The 11,723-nt window shown below is 52.3% G+C and overlaps 1 protein-coding gene across 1 annotated transcript; it reads left to right on the top strand.

Annotated features, from left to right (window-relative positions):
* Positions 1 to 237: 237 nt before the first annotated feature.
* On the top strand, positions 238 to 1,100 carry SF3B5 (splicing factor 3b subunit 5). Its single transcript, XM_026109797.2, has one exon. It carries the CDS (start codon positions 361 to 363, stop codon positions 619 to 621), a length of 261 nt encoding a protein of 86 aa, XP_025965582.1. The 5' UTR covers positions 238 to 360; the 3' UTR covers positions 622 to 1,100.
* The last annotated feature ends 10,623 nt before the right edge of the window (positions 1,101 to 11,723 follow it).

Raw genomic sequence — 11,723 nt, forward strand, 5'->3', positions numbered from 1 at the left:
TCGGCCCCACCCCGCGGCCCGGCCCCTCTCCTGCAGCGGGCAGGGACGGACTGCAAGTCCCGGCATGCACCTGCGCGCGTACGCATGTGCACTGTGCTCCGTCGGGCGCCCTCCCATCATGCCCCGCGGCGGAAAGTAAATAACTAGCTGGAGGGTTTTTTTTTTTAATTTCTGTTTAAAACAAACACCAGAGCAAGAAATAAGTGGCCCATGCCCAAAGACTGAGCTAGAAAAGTAGATTCTCTCCTGTAGTTGGGGAGAGCGGAAGGGGTAAAGGGCGCGATGTTACGTCACTTCCGGTAACCATTTCACGCAGCCGGGGCGATCAGGGCTCGGTGTATTCTTGCCGCTGGTGCCGCCATGACGGACCGTTACACCATCCACAGCCAGCTAGAGCACCTGCAGTCCAAGTACATCGGGACGGGCCATGCCGACACCACGAAGTGGGAGTGGCTGGTGAACCAGCACCGGGACTCGTACTGCTCCTACATGGGCCACTTCGACCTGCTCAACTACTTCGCCATCGCCGAGAATGAGAGCAAGGCGCGCGTGCGCTTCAACCTCATGGAGAAGATGCTGCAACCCTGCGGGCCGCCGGCCGACAAGCCCGACGAGTCCTAGCCTGCCTCGCTGGGCTCCCCGCCCTGGGGGCGGCCGCCGCCCGGCCCCGGGGAGGGGGGGAGCGGGGTCGGCGGAGGCCCTGACGCGCCGGGTGGTGGGCGCGCGTTGGCCGGAGCGAGCGGGAGGTGGGCGAAGACGCTTCCCTTTTTGTGGGGCGCGGTAGGTCGCTGAGTGAGACTCTGCTGAAATCTCCTGCCTGTGGACTGTGAGAACGAGCCTGGCACTGCTGGATTGCGATTATGCCCGTGGAGAGACCGTAGGAACTGCCCCTGTAACTGCCTCAGCACCGTGGGCAACACATGTGCCTCCTGTCCTTCCGTGCTCGTGGTCCTTCTGTTTTCTTCTTACGTGGCATCAAAGGACTCTCACAGGGAGCAGTTTTGTAAAATGCCTGCTTTTGGACAGTTTCATTTCTTTTAATTGTGTAACTGTTTAGTTTTTTCTAAATATGGAAAATAAAACTTACTGGGCATTTCTAATGTTTCGTCTGGTAATCTGCTAATTAGAATAAGACCTCTTGTTTGAAAAGGAGTGGCTATTAATGTATTAAATGTTTCCATGCAACCTTTCTAAATCCAAGTCTCATATATTCTAAAGGCAGCATTTTTCTAAGCCTAGTTGGCTGATACTTGCTTACCAAAACTATGTTTTGGGAAGGGTTGGGGAAAGCTTGTTTACACTCAGAAGGCTTGACTTGTAATTAGCATTTATTGTGTAGAGTGATTTGTTGCACAACGTAAGTCGATTGCTCCAGTGCCCTAAAGCTCCAAAATGTCTTGGCTTTTTTTTTTTTATTTATTACATCATCATCTTCTCACTTGTGCTTTGAATTTTCCAGATCTTGAATACCTCTGTTCCAAATTACTGTTGTCTTTTTACTAATGCTATCTAGGCCTCTAGTGGTAAAAATTTCCCTTAAGACTACACTAATCAAGCGTGTATGAATGTGGATCCTAATCACTGTAAATAAAGACTAGGTGGTGTGGAGGCCAGGGAAAAGCTAAACCATCTTGCCAGGTGACTTCTCCAAAGTTATTTTTCTTTCCCAAAAGCAAGAATTAAGCCTTCCCCAAAAGGAAAATAGGGGTTACTTGTTTTGAAGTGCTTATCAGCCCAAATCATCTTGAGGTGACAAAATGTCAGATCAATTTGCAATCAGAACTGATTTTGATTTGTCACCTAAAATGTTCTTTCTCTTCATTTGTCAGAATAAGAATAATTTTTTACTTCTAATGAGTGGGAAGACCTTGAGCTAAAACTTAGGTTGCTTAGGGAAATGGAGGTGTAATTTTAAAGCCTCATTTCAAACATGGAGCAATGTAAGTGTGTGCTTTTCCATTAGAGAGGAAACATTAGTATTGTTTGATGCTATTAAGACTGTATGCAAGCTTAATAATAATGTCTTCTTAAATCAGTGGTCTCAAAACTTTTGAGTGATAAATTTTTCATGCTCTTCACTGAGCCCTATAAAACTAAGTCACCCAAAATACTGTAATAATGTAAGAAAAAGTACATCGGTTCCTGAGACCAGGTCTAGACCAGTAGATCCATCTTCTAAAGAATTCAAAGAGTGTTTTTTCACTATTGGACATGTTAAGATGAGAGCAAGGGTGAAGTGATCCTAACTAAATTTTACCTGCAAAATTTGTGGGGAACTACAGCAGTTTGTAAGAAATGAGGGACATTTGTAGAAAACTACTGTTAGGCATTTTTCAGGAATACATCTTTGAAATTGGTAATCTGTCAAGCCTTTGGTACATCAAACTTATCTCCTAGCAAAATGACATGAAATACATGTAAATTGTAAGTTTATCTGAAGAGCATCTGTTCCTCACAAACTGAAGAATGTGACTGAAAAAGACTTTCTGCAACTGAATCCAGCTACTTAAAAGATTTCTGTAACTGAATCTAGCTACTTACAAGTAGGCATGCAGTGCAGTCTTGCAAAAATCATATTAAATCAAGTAAGTTTAATGTCACTAGTTTTTCTATGACCAAACTTTAGAAGCCTGGTGTTTTCACTATGCAAATTTGGCTGGATAAGCTGTATGCTTTGTGGTATGGGAGAATGCCACTGAGAGGGCTGTTTTTGCTATTTTTTTTTGTCTTATGTACACTGCAGCTACTCTATCCAGAGGAAAAAAATAGAAGCAGGAATCATTATATTACTTTGTCCTGTGACTAATTTAATCAGGTGTCATGTCTGCTGGCAGTCAATATACAATTGGTGTAAAATATCTGTGCAACAGACAGCAGTTCTGTGGCTAATGTACTGTTGACAAAGGACCTTTGTTTTCAGTGCTGGGATTTAGGAACTGGAAGATAGGGAGTGAGAATAGAGAGGCTTTTCTAATGGGTTAGAAATTTCAATGTTTTGGGAAAACAAGCCTGGAACTGATTACTCTCAGGGAAGAACAGAGCCTATGCAACTTATATACACTCCTGGATAAATTGGAACTTAAATAATTTTCAAGGGAGATTTCTTTGAATATAAACTGCTAATAAGGAGCTCTAATCCTGAATGTTCTCATTTTTCATAGTGTGTTTTAAAATGTTAAGAATAGTGCTGTTGTTGCAAAGTCCTATCTTTTAAGGATGAGAAATGCAGAGTAAGATTGAATTTACAATGTGTTGTCACCCTCTTATGTGAACAGCAAGTATATGATATGCAAGTAAAGATTGACTGCCTCTTGCAGGCCTCCTCTTCATTTTAAAGGCCGAACAGCCTTCACGGACAAGTCAGTGTTACATGGTGAGTAAATCTGCCCTGTGAGTTCTGTTGTGTTTACTCACTGGAATTTCAGTGAAGTGCATGCCTCTGCTTTGGCATGGTTGATCAAGGTTTTTAGAGTTCTGACTGTGAAACATTGCAAACATTTTATTAAGGAATGCAAATAAAAGGGAAATTAAATTTTGTAGAAATTCCAGTTCAAACTTGGATAGAATTGGGAGAACAGTGTATTTCTGGCCTATGGTATTCTCCCTAAATTTTAAAACCTTTTTAAAAACAGTGTAGGTGGTGAGCTCTTTTCCATTTTCACTTTGGAAGGTGTAAAGCATCCTAAGAATAGAGGTTGTTATCAGTCCCACTGGGATGCATCCATTTTTTACCTCTATCCTGATTTAAAGATGAAGGGTACTGTTCATTTATAAATTCACATAACATTTGCAGTGTTACCTTCTTTCTACATCCAAGCAGTATGGTTTTAATTGGGCTTCCCACTGTGATCTCTGGTGCATTTTCCTGAATCTTTGTAGCTCAATTTCAAGTAGAGTAAGTGAGAGAAATATAAACTATTTTCAAAATAAGAATTCACCTGATCTTGTGCTGCTAATCTCTGTAAATTCGCTAGCTCCCGTATCTCTTTGTCTTTTCAGAGAAAGAATATTGAAAAACCTGTATAATTCACACACAGTCTCACTACAATTCCATGCTCCAACCATTATCCAAAAATCAGCATAGATGCCTCCCTAAATTAACGTATGGTTATTATCTATATGCTATTGTTGCAAAGTAACTGTTCACTATCCATTTCAAATCCATAGTATGATCTTGATCTTCAAAATTTTGCAAAGCTTTTTCACTAAACTTTCCTTACTATCTTTAGTTTTCGAGAGACAAAATTCAGATTTTTATATGCACTATTTTGTTAACATAGTGATTTACAAAATTCTTACAAATGTTATATATAGTATTTGTGACTGCTTACCTAAAAGTAGAATACCCAAATGACGAAGATAAGATTTACAAATACATTGTGAATTATGAGGATGGAAGGTATAAATAATGGGAAAATTTGCCTCCGGTTTCTTAGTTATGGATGACTCTGGAGAGGAAGAACCAAGCTTGGCTTTTATAGGAAAACATGCAAAGCTTGATGTTAAGATGATTTATTTTACTTATAAACAGGATATACTTGATCTAGAAAATATTACCATAAAAGTACATCTTCATTTTTAATTATGACTGTAATTTAATTATGATTGTAATTGTTTTTAATTATCTTGATAATGTGGATGTCTTCTGCACCAGCTAGCATAAATGTGAGGATTACTAAGTATTTTTTAAATTAAGAAAACTTAGCAGTTTACTCAATTCCTATATTCCAGATCCAAAGTTTTTATTATAAATTACTTTTCTTTTTGCTGCACCAGAGGGCAGCAAATGATACTGCTATTCAGTTGAAGACACAGATTATTATTTTACATAAATAATAGAGCCGCATGGTGTTTTGTGAAGTCCCTCTAGAAAAATAGATGGATACTAAAAAAAAAAATGCCAAAACTTTCCAATAGGTGGAAATACTTAGCTTTTCTCTGTGGCACAGTGTTATGGTTCAAAACAGATAGGATAATTTATAATCTCAATAGGTAAATAGAGCTGTTGCAATACAGAGGTCCTAACACAACACTGTAGTTCTATAGTTCTGAATACATAAAATTTTTATCTTGTCATTTGTCAGAATGACAGAAGTGCATTAGTTAACATCACACCTGTCTGAATGACCGAAAAGTACATTAGGGACAGAAGTGCTGCAGAGGACGAGATTTGGCCTGGGCAGTTGGCCAGCCACCCTAAGGGAACACAAACCAAACATGCCATGAATTCTGGGGGCAGTGACCACTGCTCCTTGCAGTGAGCAAGCCTCAAATTAACGTCCCGCAAATGGCGCCTCCTCCAAAGGGAGGAACGCCTGTGCTTTCCTTCACTACTTCACACAAGTGCTAGGGAGAAATCCCCGAGGGCATCTGCACCTGTGGTTAAGTACAAGACCTGGAGTTAAAAGATCTTGGCTGAAAGGCAAGCCTTTCAACACAGTCCGTGTTTTGCAGGAGATGGACAGCGTGAGTAAAGGTGAGGCTGTCAGGAGACATGCCAGGAGGCTTTCCAAGGGCCCATGAAAGCCTGTGGCTGTGCGGTGTGCTCTCAGCACTAGCAAGCTGATGGAGGGGACAGTTTTTTTGCATGAGCCTCCCCATTCCCACAGAAGGCCCCAGCCTCTGCCAGCCACTCCCTAACGCTGGGACTGGCCACAACACTTACTCTTTCAGCGCTTCAATCTTTTCCTCCCTGCTTGGCCTCTCCAGAGCCAGCATCCACTTGTCATAGAGGGCTGCCGAGAGCAGTTGGGAGGGGATATTTCGGAGGAAGTCCTGCAAGGCCGAGACACAGAGATGAGGCTTTGGACCTCAGCCCTGAGCTCAGAGGGAGCATCCCCGGCACTTGGGCTCCCGAGGAGGCAGGCTGGTGTGAGCTACCTGCTCTCAAAGGTGCTCATGGCCACTGGCAGAGCTGTGGGCTGCGCGAGTCCCTGCCCCGCTTGGACACGCTTGTGTGAGTGCAATAACAGGCCCTAGTGCCTGTAAGCCAGACAAACTCACCTTCAAGACTACTGCCAGGTGCACAGGCTGGCTTTCCAAATCTACGGTGCCTCCTCGGTTGAGGTCCTCCTTCAGGTCCCTGCGGGCCTTCTCACTGGCAGCTTTGCGGAATACCCCCTCAGTGGCAGGCCCTTCTCGATACAATATGGCCAGGAGATCCTGCAGCAAAAAGCAGACGGGGTGGGAGAAGAGTTACTTGGGTGCAGCAAGGCTGTTTAGCCTTAGCGGACCCTTTGTTTGGAGACCAAAAGAAATCCCCTGTCTGCTGAGAGCCACAGCCCAAGTGCTGGGGGTGCTGCCTTGCTCAAGAAGCCAGCAGCAGGATAACTGCATGGCCAGGCTGGCTTACCTGGACCGGCTGGGGCAGGGTGTCCTCTTTGCCGCAAAGAGTAGCCAGAGGCTGGCCAAAGAGAGCGCTCTTGAGGCCAGCGTCCGGCTGCCCCGGGCAATCCCCGTTGGCCAAGGTTCGTCTCCAAGCAAACGGCCATGGGATCAGCCGCTTTCTTTTCTTTGTCCCATCTGCTGCAAGCAAGCAGAAAGCAAAAGTCCAGGGAAAGAATCAGGAGGAGAGAGCTCTGCTGCCTGTTGTGTGGGTAGGGGCTGTAGGGGCTTCTGCTTTTCAGCCACTGCCAAGCACTAGGTGAGAAGGCAGCTCCTCGCTTTCTCTTTCCAGCTCACCAGACGAGTGGCCAAGTCCCTCTTCAGGAGCCGATTGGACCGAGACGGGACATTGCTCGGACCCAGCCTGCAAGAAATGGCTTCAGGTTACAGAGCCGCCCCACAGCAGCAAGGGCCACCAGCGAGCCGCTTTGGAGATGCAGAAATGTGTGAGCGGCTCCAGGGAAAAGCCGAGGTTGTCAGATGCCTGCGGAGGAGCCGCTGGGGTGCAGGAATGGCCCTGCTTCTCTGCCCGACAGGGGAGCTCCTGGCAAAGGCTGCTGCTGCAGCTGGCCACCCCCACCCGGCCCTGCAGGCCACAGCCCCCATGGGGTTTTCAGGGCTGGTGGATGCCAAGCAGGCGCAGCCCCGCACAAGGTGCCCGAAGAAGGCGCGGGGGGACAGGCTGCCCTGCCGCGCTCCCCCCTGGCTCCCAGACAGCCCCATGAGGCAGCAGCAGGTGTCTCCAGGGCTTTGGGCCCTGCCAGGTTCCCTCCCAAAACTCAGATGTCTCCCACCAGCCCCCAGCAAGGGCCGGGGCAGAGGCAGCCCCCGCTCACCTCCGCCGAAATCAAGGTCTCAATGGTCCAGGCGCTCAGCGACCCCGACTGGGCAAGAGAGCGAAGAGCCAATGTGAGCAGCCGCTCACGGGCGATGTTCCCCAAAGCCCCGTGGCACTCGGGGCGCAGCGCAACCCCTGGGACACTTACGGGCCCGACGAAGGCGATGGCCTGAACGAGGAGCCGAAGGGAGGGGAGTCAGGTGACCCGGGTCTCCTGGGCTCCTCGACTTGGCCTGGGCACAGGGCAGGGACGAAGGCAGAGCTCGGTCACAGCCAGCCCCTCTGCTGGCTCGCCTGACACCAGCCCCGCGCCCCCAGCCCACCCTGGCACAGGAGACTCTCCCGCAGCGCTGGCTGGCAACACCGCTCTGCAGCGGCCCCACTCCTGCTGCCGACGGGCCTCTTGCGTGTGGGAAGGGGCAGTGGCAGCTCGGGCTCCCCATCCACGCAAGCGAGGAGCTGTGGTGCCAGCTCCAGGGCGCTAGTATTCCTTGGCCGTCCCCGGGCGAAGCAGCCCCTGCCGCTCGGCCCAGGAGCTGCCCTGTGCAGGGGGTGTCCCTTTCCCCCATCGCCACGGCTGCACTGCTGTGGGCAGCTCCTCCGGCACCTCTCCACCGCCCGCAGCCTTGACGCTGCCGCAGGTGGACTGAGTTCCCCAGCAGGGCTCACCTGAGCGTGGTGCTCAGCCACTGCTCCTTCACCTCCTGTGACCTGCAGCGAGAAGGAGAGGCAGCCTCAGAGCCCGCTCCTCCTCCTCCTCCTCCTTCTCCTCAGGAGAGGCAGAGGCCCCCAGGCACATCTCGCCCGCTTGGCACCGCTCCACACTGCCATACGCCAAAGCCCCTGAGCGGTGTGCCCCCACAGGGTCCCTGGGCTGAGCAGAGCTGCAGGGAGGTGTCGGGGTGGGTGGCTTGTGCACACCTGGAGGTGCCTGTAGGTGCATCAGAAAGCCAAGTGGGGCCTCCATTTTCTCTGCCCACAGCCTGCCCTGAGCCCCAGCAAGCCCGGAGAGGCCTGCAGGCGAGCACGGTGCCCTGCACCCGCGAACAGCCCTGCATGTGCCCCCAAGACTCACCGGAAAGTGACCACACAGAGCTTGGTGGCCCAGACAAGGATGAGGCTGTTGGTGCACTTCAGGCCCAAAACCTCCTCCTCGTCTTCCCCCCCGCACGCCGCCTTGTCCTTCCCGCAGAGCACCCAGAGCTGGCTGAGAGGCACCCGGTGCTTCAGCAGGAAGACGGAGCCACATCTGGTGGGAGAAAGAGCAGGGAGCACCTTGGAGGCTGTGTCCATGGGGGGCAGCCCCAGCAGGCCTCCCGGGGAGAGCCATCTCCCGGGGCAGAGGCTTGGGGCAGCCACCCTGAGCCTCGGGTGGCAGAAAGCAGCCTCAGAGCCAGCACACACACAGGGCACTTGCGAAAAGTTGCTGCTGCACCTGCGCTGGCCTTCAGGATGTTGTGCCAGCACGTGCCGCTTTGCTCTTGCGCCCGGCTGGAGCTCAGATGAGCCGGCCCGTGTGCGCTGCGGGCAGCGGCTGTGCAGGCAGCACCAAGGAGGCACTTTGTGCTGTGGCAGGAGCAGCTCTGGGGAGGATCGGTGCCCAAGGGCGGGTGGCAGAGGCGGCGGCAGGGGAGGACGGACAGCTGTGGCAGCTGTGCTTACTTGAATTTGGTGATGGCGATGGTGTCGGGGAAGAGCAGGAGGTGCCTGTCCCTCGTCCGCTGGCGCCGGGTCACCTGCACACGGCTGCAGAGGAGGAGCTGGGGGCTCCTCCGCGACGCGAAGGCGCTGAGTGGCGCCGGGGGCCGGGAGGCTCCCCTGGCCGCGAGCCCAAGGCCAGTGCAAGGAGCCACGTGGCCAGGGTCCCTGGACTGTGCCTGCGTGCCAGCAGCAGGGCCAGCAGCGCCCTGGGCACCGCAGCAATTGGTCTGGCCCATGGCACCGCGGCCGGGCAGAGGGATGCGGTGTGTCCGTGCCCCACGCCGGACCGCGCTGGGTGCCGGTCAGCCCTGCGCCAAGCCAAGAGTGCAGTCCCTGTGCCGGGAAGTGCCGCTGGGCTGGGAGCCTGCGTCTCCCCGCTGCCCCGCACCGGCACAGCGTCGCACTGGGGCCGGGCGGGCGCTGGTGGCCGTGGCCACCCAGGTGCCACGGCGGCACATTGTGATGCGCAGGCCGGGCCACCCGGCAGCGCCGTGGGGGGGTTGCGGGCCGAGGGCATGCGGCCCAAAGGGGAGTCTCCCTGGCCGCTGGATGCCTCCGACGCCGTGGGCTTGCCCTGTCTGTGGTGGGGGAGCGCAGCTGGTGGGGCTGGGTGCCGCTGCTGGCTCCCATGATGCCCCCTTTGCTCTCCGGGTCTGAGCCGCACACGCCCAGCGCCAGCTCCTGCCACGGGGAGGGTCTCCAGGACGTGCTCAGAGACGAGGAGCCGCCTTTGCCTGTGCCGGTGGTGGCTCTCACAGGGAGGCGAATGGTGCCTGGGAGAAGGGAGGAGGTGGGCTTGGTGTGGCAGGAGCTCCTGGCTTCAGCAGCTGGCTCTGTGTTGGCGATCCCCTCCTCCCCGAATGCACAGGCCTCTCCGCATGGCTGCAGCATGCATGGCTGCAACATGCACGGCTGTCAGCCTGAGATTTGAGAGACCTGCATTCCAGATCTCTGAATGCAGCATCACCATGCGAGGCGGGAATCTGGGCTGCAGTCAGAGTCAGAGAGGAGTTTAGGGAAGGATTCAGGTGCCTGAACACCAGGACTGGCATGCACGAGTGATGCCTCTGAAAATTCCTGGCAGTGTCCTGGGATCCCCAAAGGTCTGTAGACACCAGCTTTCAGGCAGCTGAATCCCACCTCGACTCAGTTGTGTCCCAGGAGTCTGCAGAGAGCTCCATTGCAGACTACGCAAGAGATGAGGCAGGCTCGCATAAATGCTTGCATGCAGATTGTGAAATGCATGTCCCCATGTGTGCAGCCTGCATCTGAGTCGCCATCCCAATGTCTGTGAAACCTGCAGGCATGGTCTTTCTCTCAGCCTTCCCTGTGGCTTGGCTCTAGAGCGGATGCCAAAGGGCTTTTGCTGCCAATTGCTCTCCTGACTCAAGTGGCTGAGATTTGTGTGTGGTCGAACAAGGGATCACACCTCGCTGGTGACGGAGGGTGTGTTGCTCCACGAGCATGACTTGTACCCTGGGATAGGGCCCGAGAGGGAAGAGGGCTCCCAGAAAGATGCTTGATGTTGAAGCATCACCTCCTCCAGGCTCTAGAAGGGTCCATGCCAAGGAGCAGGGGAAGCTGAGCAAAGGGGGCCGGAGACCTGCCTGGGTGAACAAGGAGCTCCTGGCAAAACTCTAGCCCAAGAAGGAAGTCTACAGAGGGTGGAAGCAGGACCATGTCAGCTGGGAGGAACAGAGAGGCCCATCGTTGGAGCATGCAGGACTAGGGCTAGGAAGGCCAAAGCCCACCCGGAGTTGACTGTGGGAAAGGGATGTCAAGGAGAGGAAGAAGGGCTTCTCTAAAGACATCCATAGCCAAAGGAAGAGCAGAGGAAACGTGCGCCTGCTGCTGTACAGGGCAGGGGCCTTGGTGACCAAGGGCCCAGGAGAGGCTGCAGCACTGCACGCTGCCTTTGCCTCAGTGCTCACTGGTAAGCCCAGGTAATTCCCTCAGGAATGCCAGGCCCTGGAGAGCAGGGAGAAAGTCTGGAGAAAAGAAGACTTTCCCTTGGTGGAGGTGGACTGGCTTAGGGATCGCTTAAGCAAAGTGGACATGCACAAGTGCATGGGCCCCAATGGGACGCACCAACGAGTGCTGAAGGAGCTGGCCAGTGTCAGTGCAAGGCCACTCTCAATCCTCTTGGGAAGGTCCTGGTGATTGAGAGAGCTGCCTGCACACTGGAAAAAGGCAGGTGTCACCACAATCTTCCCAAAGGGCAAGAAGGAGGTCGCAGGGAGCTCCAGGCCAGTCAGGCTCCCCTTGACCCCTGGGCAGGTGATGGAGCAGCTGATGCTGGACACCGTTTCCAAGCACACGAAGGCCAAGGAAGTGATGAGGAGCGGTCCACATGGCTTCACAGAGAGGAAATGATGCTTAAGCAACCTGATAGCCTTCCACAATGGATGGACTGGCTGGGTAGAGGAGGGGAGGGCAGTGGCTGTTGTCTCCCTTGCCTTGAGTAAGGCTTTGCACCCTGTCTCCCCTAACATCCTGCCAAGCAAGCTGAGGAAGTAGCAGATAGATGAGCAGTCGGTGAGGCGGATTGCAAAGTGGCTGAATGACAGAGCTCAGTGGGTTGTGGTCAGCAACGCAAAGTCTAGGCCAGGAACTAGCGACGTACCCTAGAGGTTAATGGTGGGTCCAATCCTGCAGCACTTCTCCATCAATGACCTGGATGATGGGGCAGAGGGCATCCTCAGCAAGCTTGCTGATGACACAAAATCAGGAGGAGAGGCTGATACAGCAGAGGGCTGTGCTGCCATTCAGAGGGACTCTGGTGAGCTGGAGAAATGGGTGG

Source organism: Dromaius novaehollandiae, chromosome 3, assembly GCF_036370855.1.
Source record: "Dromaius novaehollandiae isolate bDroNov1 chromosome 3, bDroNov1.hap1, whole genome shotgun sequence".
Taxonomy (NCBI): domain Eukaryota; kingdom Metazoa; phylum Chordata; class Aves; order Casuariiformes; family Dromaiidae; genus Dromaius; species Dromaius novaehollandiae.